Source organism: Syngnathus leptorhynchus, chromosome 6, assembly GCF_054491065.1.
Source record: "Syngnathus leptorhynchus isolate UIUO chromosome 6, UIUO_Slep, whole genome shotgun sequence".
In the NCBI taxonomy this organism is placed as follows: domain Eukaryota; kingdom Metazoa; phylum Chordata; class Actinopteri; order Syngnathiformes; family Syngnathidae; genus Syngnathus; species Syngnathus leptorhynchus.
The window spans coordinates 8226618-8239827 of NC_141200.1; the positions used below are offsets into that span (position 1 = coordinate 8226618).

A 13210-nucleotide genomic window follows, 5' to 3' on the forward strand; every position below is an offset into this window, starting at 1 on the left:
AAAATATTTGACTTTCAAGCCTCAAACCAGATGACAGCTGAAAGGTGAAGACGCCATGACACTTGACGCTAGTTCATTTGTGTGCAGATTGGCCGCTTGCTGGATGCAGCTCTGCTTATTTATTTATTTATTTATTTATGTATGTATTTATTTATTTATTTATTTATGCTTGAAAGGGAATCTGGCTGCTTGTCAAACCTAACTGATCAAGTTATGGTAAGAGAACTCAAAGCTGGTGGCAGTCATGTAGTAGCTGCAATTCAAAAAAGTTTGCTCACAGACACATTTTCAGGGATTTACTTGATTGTTTAATGACACACTTGATGGGTGGGGCTGGACACATACAACTATTTAGATACAAGACTTTAAAAAGTCCATTTTTCACATGAATGAGATTGCAAGAACTCATGGAATAAGCACAATTATATCAAATAATCATCATCTTTTAAGGCACTTACAATATTAACTGCTAGGTGACGCTGCGCTAAAAATGTTAATCATATTGCGTGTGATTATTTTCATCAGAACTAGCGGACTGATTTAAGGCGGCTCGGCTTGACGTTGAGAATGTGAGTGTGGGAACTCGTCTGTCTCTACATGTGCCCTGTGATTGATTAGCGACAACTTCAGGGCCAAGTCAACTCCGAAACAGGACAGAGAAAATGAATAGACTGGTGACACATGGATGTGTATTAACTTGAGTTTGTTAGCATGCATGCTGGAAGGCCGTACCAATGAGCCACGCTACAGCTTGCTGCTGAGCTGAGGGACTTGCCGCATATCGTCTGTCATGGGAAAGCCTCCGTTGAAAGCAGCGTTCAGCACCTGGTCCAGGTCGGCTGCGGTGACAAAGTCCAGGCCGTCTCGCACATTGGCCGGAAGCTCCTCCAGGTCCTTCTCGTTCCGTTTGGGCACAATGACTCGCTTGACGCCCGCCCTGTGAGCCGCCAGCACTTTGTCTTTAATACCGCCCACCTGAGGAAGACCACAAACAAATGTGCGTGATTCAATCATTCCCACTGTAATGTTAGGACACAGAGTAGGGAAGCAAAAAAAAAAAAAACTTGAGGCAAAAGAGCAAAACTTGCAATCGGTTTTATGATTCTTTTTTCAGTTGTGACAAAAAGTACAAACGGTTTATCTTATGGTTGTGCTGAATGATCAATCAGATGATCAGGACATGAGGATGGAGTTGAATGCACTTTATGCCAGGGAATTTTTCCTCTGGCAATCCTTGGCATAAAGTGCAGCTGCCTGGACTTTGTCGCATAAAGTGCAAAAAATAAAAAATAAATCCTTGAGGCAAAAGAGCAAAACTCTCAATCAGTTTTATGATTCTTTGCTGAGTTGTGACGCAGAGTACAAACGTCTATCTTGTAGTGCTGGATGATCAATCAAATGATCAGGACATGAAGATGCAGTTGCGTACACTTTATGCCAGAGGAAATTCCCTAGTGAGGAAATTTATATGCTGCTCTAATTTTTATGGTTCAATCATTTAAGATTTGTTGCACACAAACAGTACATGTATTCTTTTCACTTGTGCTCATGTTCTAATCCTTGCGTCCTCCTCAAATGTACAAAAATACTTTGAGGAAAAATATACATGAACAAAATCTTCTCTGTTGGGAAACAAGAATCATTTTATGTGAAATATTTTTTTTTTTCAGTCTTTCTTGACGTCAACTTGACGTACCGGAAGAACCAGGCCTCTCAGCGTGATCTCTCCGGTCATGGCGACGTCTGACCGGACCAGTCGTCCACTGAAGAGAGAGGCCAGGCAGGTTACTATGGTAACGCCAGCAGACGGGCCATCCTTGGTTACAGCTCCAGCAGGGAAGTGAAGATGGATGTCTGTCCCTTCTAAAGGGTCCGGAGCCCCCACCACTGTTTCCAAAATAAATCCACACAGTAAATATCTTGTCGGGATCATTTGGCACGTGTCGATGGACTCACTGTTTGTGAGCCCGTAGCGTTTAGCGTTAGCTCGAAGCCAGCTGATGGAGAGATGCGCCGATTCCTTCATGACGTCGCCTAGCTGACCCGTGAGAGTCAGCTGACCCTCGCCCTCCGTTCGACTGGCCTCCACAAACATGATCTCGCCACCCAGAGGAGTCCAGGCAAGGCCCAGGGCCACTCCGGGTAGAGTAAGCCGCTCCGACACCTAACACATTGGATGTGGCAGATGAAAATCCAACTGAGCAAAAGTGATTCATGTACGATGAGGTGACAGAGGGTGCAGAGGAAATGGTGACGCCATGCACAGCAGATGTAGAAGCTGAAAGACTCAATACTTAGGCCAGACAAAAACAGTTGGGGACGGCTATCGATAATTCACAACACACCGAGAGCATTGGCAGTATCGTAATGATCTGCATGCGCTCTTCCTCCCACTTACCTCCATGTCGAAGGGCGGAGCTCCCAGGATATCTTTCAGAGCCCTGTGGTCTATTACGATTGGCATCGCTGGGGGGGCTGCCTTCTCTGCTTAGTACAAAACAATGACATGGTGCTGAGTTATCTGCTCGGAGACAGTGGTCCCGAAATTTCATGATGATGCATATCTGAACTGGTCTCGCAAAGTCACACTGATTTGCATTTGATGCGAGTTCATGCATTGTGTTGGTTTTGTTCTTTGAACAAGCTGATGTTCATGCACGGCTCATTTTGTGTACCAGTAAAAAACATCTGTCTTGAATTTGAAAAAAAAATAAAATTTTTTTACTTAAGAGGGGTTCGGTGAATGCGCGTATAAAACTGGTAGGGTTCGGTACCCCCTACAAGATTAAGAACCACTGGCCTAGGTGTTACAGTTTTTAGTATGAACTGTAAATTTGCACTATCTTGATCCTTTTTGTGACAGACATTAAGACATTAATTAATGACGGAGGACTCTCAGGGTGGAAAAAAAAAAAATCTTAACAGTGCGTTCGATCAAGATGGAAATTTGCAGCTTTTGTACTTCCAAGTGCAATCAGGATGTGCTGCTCCACATTCTGCAGATGTGCTTTTGGACCGAGATGTGGAGCATATGAAGGCCAAGTCGACATACACAACTCATTCTTGTGCTTCACACTAATCCAGACCATTCTGTTCTCTTTGTGTTCATGGCTCCCATCCTTTGACTGTTCTGTCAACTCACTGTCAGGACAAAATATTTACTTGCTCTTCCAACTTAGAACAAACCTCAGCGGGCATATGATAGGCTTTTACCAGTCAATGCATAGTTTGAGCAGGTCTGGCTTTTATAAATGTCAAACTGGTAGCCAGAAGAAAAACATAGCAATAAGCTGTCAGTTTCAAGTGTCAGTTGGTCTGAGGAATTGGCATCATGACCATCAACACAAAGTCTATAAAGTGAACTCAACAGGAGTACTGTCACATCCACACCTGGGGGGGACGACTTCATAGATCAGGCAATGGACATGAATGAAAAGTTCTTAAAAGGAAAGTCAATAAAAAAAGACAACAACAAAAAAAATCCCAGATCTTTGAAAGAGGCACAGCACAACATGCGTGAAGCCAGCCCCAACGCTCCCATCTCACTATGTAAACAATTCACATGGTCATGATCCTAACAAGGCAAAAGGATGTGGCTTTTATTATATTCACTTACAGCACACAGAATATTTATAGCATTCTCAAAGCACATGTGAGAATCATTTGCTGAACCATGTGAGGGTCAATTATGCTTGTCCTACAATAAAGCATCGGCCCAATAAAATTGATGAATAGATCAGATGTCCCAAAGGTATTCCGGGGATGTAATTATTAGAGGTGAACCTTTCTTAAAAGTTAGAGCTGTCTAACAATATTCTATATAGTCACAACGTAATAAAGCTTGAAAGCTGAAAATGAAGACAAGTCCATCTTTCAGCACCACAAAATGCCAATGCAAAGGTCCAAAGGAAAACACGACATCTGATCTCAGTTCAAACACATTTGGAGCATGCACAGCTTTGGGGGAATCACAGACTAGATGACTCTTAAAAGTGTTAAATCTGTTATAAATTCAAAAGGAATTAAACTTTCATTTTGAATCTGTGAACCTTTTCCTATTACATCCTGTCCGCGGTTACTGATGACCTGGAACTGACTTTGGCCGTGAGGCTTGTTTGCTTCCCAAACTGCTTTACAGTCAATCAAACAGGCACTAGACAAAGACAGACAAGCAAATAAGTGTGGTAGGAAACTGCATTCATTGGAATGAGACCATGCTGACAAACAAGAAAGAAGGTTTCCTGTAGTTCTCAGCATGTTGCTCTTGGCCACGGTAAGGAGAGTGAAGTTTATTGGGCAGGAGATTGGGGCAAATAAATAGACAGCTGCAGCAAAGTGGAGTGCAGACAAATTTATCACAAAGCTACAATAAAGGCTGTCGCAAAGTCGTAACTTCAGGTGAGGCCGTAAATACGCAACAAATGAAAAACAGTAAGTACGGCAGTAAATTGATCGTGTGAGATTAGAAAGCACTAAAGTCTTTTGACTTGTCTGGAACAAATCTTGAATTTACGATCGTATTTTTCTTTACTTAATCAGTCTGAGTTGTAGTTTCCAATTTGGAGAAACTACCTAGATTTATTTTCGATGAAAATTCTCCGAAAATTGTCTGACTTCTTACATTATGTGAGCTAATTCAAATGTTGTTGTTTTTTTTTCTAAGGGGTGTCATGACATTTCTTAGCGTTGTGTTCTTTTTCCGGAGAAGCGACATTAGCGTCAACATTTTACCTCCCTGTTGTGTGTGATCATCTGGAGTCAACTCGTCACTCTTAGAATGTGTTTGGCCTTCAGCGATCTTCACAGCAACGGCTCGGCAGACGGCTCCAATCTTCCTCTCCAGCGAGCGCACACCAGCCTCACGTGTGTACCTGTAAAAAGCCAAGCCATGCTCTCAGCTTCTGTGTGGAAAAGTGTCTCACTGAGCAGTAAATGAATCAACCGATCAAATAAAATCAAAAAGTGCACAAATATCCTTTTCTATGGAAAAAAAGTGTTGTTGTTTTTTAAAAATTAAAACAGTGACACAACCTGGTTGGAAATCCTTGCATACTCTTCTATGTGCTTGCTAGGTACAAAATCTAAATAGCATTTTAATACTAGTAATAATGAAAATAATAATAATAGGGACCAACATTTGTCTTCTAATTGATGCATCTACAACCATAATGTTAATTTTAGAGGATTCTGATTGCACCTGTTAATAATCTCCATGGTGGTGTCTGGAGGTATATGGAGCTGTTTAGTTGATAATCCGTGCTGCTCCAATTGGTTAGGGATCAGGTGCCGGTGACTTATCTCCACTTTCTCCTCCTGCGTGTAGCCTGAAACGTTCATTTGACGACATGGTGAGTTTTTTTTTTTTTTTTTTTTAAAAACAATGTCAACAACAGGTCTTCCAGAGTAAATCATAAATTCATGTACCTCACAAATGTATTTGCAATAACGTGGCATGTCATATGCACGAATGTACGGTAGATGTATTTAATTGTGTGTTTGATTTATGTTCATCAAGCGTGACTCACTCACCGGGCACCTGCAGCACCTCCATTCTGTCCAGCAAGGCGGGGGGGATCGTTGCAGTAGTGTTGGCCGTGGCGATGAAGAGCACTTGAGAGAGATCGAAAGCCACGTTGAGATAGTGGTCTGTGAAGCTGTGGTTCTGCTCCGGGTCAAGCACCTAATTGTGAGACGTGAAGTCAGCTTATGGTTGGGAAAAATTCAAAGCATGCAACTGTTGTTCAAAGCAAAGATGCATTATCCCGTATCAGCTCAAATCTTTTGTCTGGAGAGACTTTTTTTTTTATGTTGACAGGCCAAAAATTCTCCTAACATTCTCCCTGTCTTCACGTTCCCTTGACGTGGAAGCGTTGTTCTGAAAGTTCGGCAATTGTTTCGCACACGTGGCGGCCGACGTAATTACACCCATCGCCATGTCGACGGGGGAGGGAAAATTGATGTGTGAAGTATTAATTCATGCGCACACACACAGAAAGTTCAAAAGGCGAGTTAACCTCTAGCAGTGCAGCTGCAGGGTCTCCTTGCAGACTCTTCCCCAGTTTGTCCACTTCATCCAGGAGGAAAACTGGATTGTTCACACCCACCATCTTCAAACCGTTGATGATGCGGCCCGGCATGCTGCCTACGTACGTACGCCTGGGGTCAGAGTAAATATAAAGATCTCATGAATATTATTATTACCAACTTAAAGAAACGTCAAAATAGAGGTTGAAATAGGCAAGCAGAGTCTCCTGTCCATGTCCCAATATGGAATACACAGTACGCATTGCATATGGCTTTACGTCAGCAGCAACCTCGTGGATGATTCTCCGATAGGGAATACACCCTCCTTCCCCACCGTTGACGAATGGTTGCCTTTCTGCATAAAGTATCTATGACCATGAAATTGTCCCTGGCGGGAAAAAAAGATTGGTGTCGACCACCTTAAAGTAGGAGAAAATATATATTACATCAGACGCCTTCACGATGTACCAGTGTGAATAATCAGACAAAACAACAAGCACATGAGTAATCCAAAACGTAGCCCCGGGCCGCTTGTTCATGACAAATGCAGCCGCAAATAATACTTCAAGGTCTTGTGGTGCTGACATACCATACTGTCGCAGCATTCCATCATTTTTCTTGTAAGAGTAAGAAGGCCCATATTGTTCCCATGGGGGAACATTTTAGAAATAAAACCAGAACAAGCAGACATGAAGTTTGGGTGAAGAAGCTTTTTTTTTTTTTTTTAAACAACTTCAGATGGTCTGCACCATCTTTGAAACCACTACAAGACATGTGGAAAGTATTACTCACAGTCTAGTTTTGGACCAATTTCAATATGTTGCTAAATTGTACCTGTGAATGGAAGTAGGCTTATATACAAAGTCCACTTTACACATAATTAAAACCATATGAGCTGAACTATGCCGTATTCACACAAAACTTAAGAACACCATATCATACACTCTGTGTCCATATCGTGTGCGTATGTTTTCTGTCTTTCCAATAGCAGAAGTTTAATATCCTACTTGGCATATATTTGGCACGAGACTACGAGTTGACGAATAATATTGCCGATATTATTTTTGGTCGATGCTCATCTTCTAAAGATCATTAAGTTCAGGACTTAATATTTTATATCATCACTATGTTCACTATCATTATCATATCATGAAGAATGGAAATATAAATGAAGAAAAAGGGCGATGGAGTGGCATATAAATAACGCTAGACGTCTTCCTACTCCCTTTTGAGCAGAAGAAAACGTTTGTGAGACGCGCTTCCTTGTTCTTATTGAATATTGTGACATCCCAAATGACAAATGGATACATCTGAAAATGTTCGGTATTTGCCTGCATTGACAATCACGAGACACACAACAACTGAGGTCCAGTCTACCTGTGTCCTCGGATGTCCGACTGGTCACAAACACCCCCAAGAGAGATGCGGTGAAACTCTCGGCCTAGAGTCTTGGCGATGGAGCGCCCCACGCTGGTCTTACCGACTCCCGGTGGTCCCACAAAGCACAGGATCGGGCCCTGATGACAAATCCAAATTTTATTGTCTAAACAAAGAGTTAGGTATGGAGTAATCTATTGGAGGAACCTTCAGTGAAGCTTTCAGCTGTCTGACAGCCAGGTACTCTAACACTCGTCTCTTTAGCTTGTCCATTGCGTAGTGATCATTGTCCAACAATGTCCGGGCAGCCCGGATATCCAAGCAATCTGTGGAATTTGCGGGGTTTCCATGAAATGTTGACGCAAACAGTTTGTGAGCAAGTAGAGAAATAAATACTGGAAGATTTGTGAGATTTTTAGAATTATTAGTTTGTTCTGATTTGAGAGGACAGGTAAAATCCCGCTACAAAATGATTGGGTGCTTGCAGAACTTCCCAAACAAGACATTTGGAGAAGCCAGGTGGTTTTCCTTCCTTCTCCTTCTCCACTGAGCAGAGAAGGGAGGGGTGAGCAGTTGCACACAGGCGGGAGGTGGAGAGGAACGACGAAGATGATGCGGTTGGTTGCCTCATTGATATTTCTAATACTGCTCGCTTTAAAGCTGTTCTCACTCAAGATTTTTTTTTTTTTTTTTATGACATAAACGGAATGACTAGAATTAAAATGTTGCTTACCTTTGGTGCTTTTGCTCCATGGAAGCTCTACCATCAAGTCCAAGTAGTTTCGAGTGAGGGCATATTCAGGCATGGATTGCGGCATTTTCTTCAATCTAAATTGGAAAAAAATCTATTTTAACAAGGATTTACTCAACAGTGACCAAAAGATGGTTTTGAAGTAATTTTATTCCTTAAGTTCTCAATGATCCACATTGTCTGCTCAGTCAGTGACTTACTGTTTTTGAACAGTGTATCACAGAGAATTAAATTATTATATTTATTGTAACACAGTACTTCAATGGTTCAAAATCTGTACTAAATCTTTTGAATCACACTTTGATCACATAATGAGTGGATTATTTGAAGCACTCTCATGACATACACAGTATTCACCTTTTGACCTCTTTTAAGCAAACTCTGAGAGCTGCCTCTGGCATGTTGGCCGCATGAACTTTCCTTTCCAGGGAGGCTGTATCATCACTCTCCTCTTCCTCATCTTCCTCATTCAGATTGAAATGTCGCCCCGGAAACACGCCACCTTTACGCATGGATAGCACCTAGCGGGACAGTACACAAGCGATTCATAACAACGTTTTCGAATGCAAACGCTGATATGATTTTTACCGTCTTTTGTGGGTCAGGCATCATTTTCCGTGTTTTCTGCAGCAATTTAAGTCCTTCTATCTGTCTGGTGAGCATGGGCAATGTTTTCTTAAAACGCTCCTCCAAGCCAACGGCATCCAGTACCTTCATGACAAAGTTCAGTCGCAAATATTGGCACGATTTCAACATTGATACCATAGAATAATTTGTTACTTTTTTTTTTTATCTCCTTCAAAAGTGAGATGGGTTGGTAAACGCTCTACCCTAATGAGGACAAGTGGTGTCGAAAAATGACTGATGTTGAATTTGCACCCCCCCACCTGTAATTTCTCGTTGTTTGAAGTGCGGATCATGGAGGCAACAACATCAGGCAGAGTTTCCTTGGGAAGGTTGTCCAAAAGACGTCTGAATTTGGCCACTACTGGAGCAGACATGTCCAGCATACCTAACAACTACAAAAAAGTGAATTCATAATTTGCCCTGAGAACTGGATTCAGGCTCATACTAGGATATCTCACGGACTGATCTAAAGTCATAAATGGGCTCGTACAGTGTACGGCGTACGCCTTTGCTCCTAGAAAATATATGGTGCAGCAACGGATAATGCCCCGGAAGTGTGCAATTGGTTGGGCCATTGAATGATAGCAATTTATTTTGACATCTAGGTTGACGCACTCATTAAGCAGAGTAGTATTGAATGTCAAAAAGATTTTGAGGTCCACTGCACCAATTTGAAGAGGAGTGATCTAGGTCTGTGCAATGTTTCTACTTTTATTTGATTGAATATTCTGACACCTCACCATATGGGATTTCTAGATTATTGGAGATTGGTATGTTGTGCAACATATCAATGCAATTACTTTTAATACTTAAACTCCCAGGAAAGTTTTGTGAAACATCTTTGGAACATACTCCATCCACTGGATAGGCAGATATGACAAATGTATCACTGATTAGACATTGAATTATCTTGGCACAATGTATCAAAACATTTTCTATCACATATAGCTGCTCAACTAACTCCTTTTCATAACACACGACGGTTAAACTTGAGCGATATCTCTATTTATACAAAAGTGGAACCCTGAAATCAAGAACGTAGGGGAGGTCGGATAAGACCGATGACTTGAGATTTGGCCCAAAGGTGCAAATTTGTGATTGTGTTATGAAACGTTATCCCTTTAATATTATCTCATGTGTTTTTTTTAGGCAAGGAGTCAAAAGCAGCAATCACGAGAGAGAGGACACAGACATAGGATAGGGGTTGCTTGAGCAGTTAAAGCAACGGCCTATAAAGACAAAGCACCTGCAGAGCTGTCTGGTAGAATATTTGTGACAATTCCTGCAGCTCTCCATCTCCTGCCGAGACACCCTCTGCCGGAGTGGTGTACTGTTCCTGTTTATCCAACTGCTCCACCTGCAAAGTTGAGATCAAATGAGCGTGATGAAAAAGCTTGTTCAAGCTCAAAAGCCCTCCAGTGTTGTTGTATAAAAGCAATTTGGCAAGAAAGAGGGTGGTAAAATATTTCATAGAGAAGAGAAAGACTCATTGTTAGAGAAAACACTTGATTTTTGTTGATGCTGCTGTGGGTGGCTCAAGCAGTTATTGGAGCCGGGGGGCAATCCGTTTTTTTACAAAGGGTGAAAAAGGGTTTGGAATTTATTTTCTCTCTTGATAATAAAAACCTATTTAATTTTTTTGTTTTTGTTTACTTCTTTGACTAATTTCAAATCAGATTGATAATGGGAAACATTTAGTATAAGGATGTATGCTATTTTGTATGGCTGCACTTTAGCAACGCAAGTCTCCTCTCCCATGGCCCAAAGTGCAGGACACTATTGTTGAAATTTTGAAAATGCCAAAAAAAGGAATTCATATGTTTTCACCTCAGCCAGAATAAATGGTCGTTCCGTCAGCAGGCTTGACACACTAAACCGGCACAATCCAGTGATGAGAAGGGTATAGTGTGGGTTTGGCCAGTTACTGCCCACTACCTGAACTGCAATCCCAGCTGTGCCAATCCTGTCCACAAAAAGAGAGGTGATACGTATGTGTTAGAGATCAGCAATAACAATAACTACTAATAAATCATTCACAAAAAAAAAAAAAAGAATTAAAAAAAAAAAAAAAAACTTCGGGCATTGCGACAGTTTCATTGACCCTGCTCTGACTCCATAGACTTTTTGTTGACGACAGAGGCAAAAGTCAGACTGTTGAAGCCTTTTGATCGATAAAACCGCTAATCGAGCCAAGTTTGAGCATTTTAGTTCTTTTTATTGATCAAGTAAGTAAAGGTGCTATTATTGGATGCCCCTAGAAGGTTATCCTGACCAATTGGGTTTCTCTCAGATCGTCCTGAATATCATTATTGACATTGGATCCAAAAACAGGCTCCACTCTGAACTAATATAGTCTTTGATTACTGTTAGAATTTACTGCAACCAGCAGCGCATTTCTTATGAATAGAAAGGGTTCAAAGAAGCACTCCTAATTTGATAATCTTATTTATTCTCTCAGCACTGTGCAGAGTTCGATTGAACTGGTGTCCACGAACAGCTTGTTAATTGTTGGCAGAGAGGCACTGACCACTGCAAGGCCTTATAAAGTTCATGTCAATTTTTAAACTACCGTACCAAATAATTTGACCTTTAAATGAACCATCACATTTGAACTTTTTTTTTTTTTACTGGACTTGATATATAGAAAAATCTGCATAAATGTGTACAACATTTTTTTATGAGAAATGTGCATATAACTAGACCTCACTTCAGCCATCATCATACAATGAATTCCTCTGCGTGTGATTTATGTGTTTTCCTTTGACTTTTTTTCTGAAAGCACACTGCAAAGAAGCTGTTACTGGTTTTCCACTGCCTACTTTGGTTCCCAGGCCTGTTGGATTGATAGAACCTGCTGCTATGAACAGATTTTTGTCAAAACAACACAAGATTTCGATGACTGGTGTTGCGCATTTTACTCTGCATGGGGTACATGACAAGAAGGAAGATTGTGTAGCTTTCTGTGACGTTATCTTTGGGCGAAAGAGGTGGGGACTAGTTAGCTATTATAGGTTTGACTCTTGTGATCAAAATATTGTGTATTAATTGTGCAGTTTTAGCATTTGGCTTTACATTACTGGTTAATTTCAATTTAGAGAATAACTAATGAAAAAGATTTTTAAGACGACCAAATTGAAAGTGGATCAACATCACGAGAAATGCCACTGTATAGAGCCTACATTAAAAAAAAAAAAAAAAATCCAGACTTCACACCTGACCAGCAACATATATAAATAGTTTAAGGCAATGTGTGGTGAATGTTTTTCTTTTGAACGCAGTATAATTGAATCAGTTGTGTAATTGCAAGCAAACAGAAAAAAGTCAGTGTGGTGCTTCTCATTAATATAAGTTGGAAACCATTAGCTAGTAATAAAAGGATATGCTGAGAGTTTTTGTTTTGTTTTGTTTTGTTCGCACCCTACACCAAATGCGGACAACTATACTGTAGAAAGTATATCAATGATTGTTCAGGCTACCAGAAAATGAGTTAAAAACCAGAGTTAAAGTCCATCTTTGTGTGCTTGACTGTGTTGAACTCAGCTCTGTTATTCTATAACAGAAAATATAAGTTATGAAATAAAGTCGTATTCAATAGAATAAGGTATAAAGAAGTGTACTGTATTGATCCATGTTTACATGCACTGTATAAAAGAACAAATGACATATTTCTATTTGCTAAATACCAGAATAATTTGAATAATGTTGCGTAACATGCCAGCAGACTGATCAAATGTTGCGGCTGTAGTTGCATGAAAATGACAACAGTAATGAATATTAATATGATATATTTAGTGAAAATCTGTCAGTGCATCAAATCTTTATTTAGTTGACGGATAGCTATTGACTTTTCTATGCTACTTGAGAGGTCAGAAGCAAACCATAACTCCGGGTTTATGTGCTTATCAACATTACTTGTGCAAAGTGGGGAGGTCGTCGGCATCCTTCGCGGGGTCTCTGGTGTTGGGAATCACTCCAATAATGGTGCTTTTGAGCGAAGTCCCCTTGAGCAAACGCTGCTTGATCAGGTGCATGTTCCGAGGAGTATCAATGTTGAAGCGAACGGTCGAGCCAGGAAGGAGAACACGTTCGTGAGTCAAAAGCAACGGGAGGCGGCTCGGCAACTTAATTCCGCTCAAGGATGACATATTTAGTAGGTATTAGAACGCTTGCAGCCGAACCTAAACGATAGAAAATTGCGTTAGTGGCCTATGTTGGCGAGTAACACCACCTCGGGCTAATATGTAAACATTCCAGCCTTCAACTGTCAAACTTATCTGTCAAGAGAAATTGAATAACTTCCTTTTGTATTTTCAAAGTAAAATCAAAATCTGGGCGCAGTTTCCATACAACAGGAAAATGATATAATTATAGAACTATAATTGTTTAATTTGTTTTGTATAGACGTCTAAAATACATGATATCTATGGATTG

The 13210-nt window shown here is 40.7% G+C and overlaps 1 protein-coding gene across 1 annotated transcript; it reads right to left on the reverse strand.

Annotated features, from left to right (window-relative positions):
- Nucleotides 1–295: 295 nt before the first annotated feature.
- lonp2 (lon peptidase 2, peroxisomal) lies at nt 296–13040 on the reverse strand. Its single transcript, XM_085915119.1, has 17 exons — nt 12692–13040; nt 10607–10742; nt 10026–10136; nt 9040–9171; nt 8741–8863; nt 8510–8673; nt 8135–8229; nt 7609–7727; nt 7402–7541; nt 6015–6156; nt 5530–5680; nt 5198–5324; nt 4732–4871; nt 2399–2484; nt 1957–2164; nt 1697–1887; nt 296–975 (listed from the first exon to the last, which is right to left on the reverse strand). Exons 1-17 carry the CDS (start codon nt 12922–12924, stop codon nt 745–747), a joined length of 2529 nt encoding a protein of 842 aa, XP_085771245.1. The 5' UTR covers nt 12925–13040; the 3' UTR covers nt 296–744.
- Between the last annotated feature and the right edge of the window lie 170 nt (nt 13041–13210).

Excerpts from the sequence above, each read along its gene's own strand:
- lonp2 (XM_085915119.1), bottom strand. The coding sequence starts at position 12,924 with ATGTCATCCTTGAGCGGAATTAAGTTGCCGAGCCGCCTCCCGTTGCTT. Across the intron at positions 8,230-8,509 it reads TGCTTAAAAGAGGTCAAAAG|ATTGAAGAAAATGCCGCAAT; the intron begins GTGAATACTGTG and ends TTTCCAATTTAG. Across the intron at positions 2,485-4,731 it reads TGATCACACACAACAGGGAG|AGAAGGCAGCCCCCCCAGCG; the intron begins GTAAAATGTTGA and ends TGTACTAAGCAG.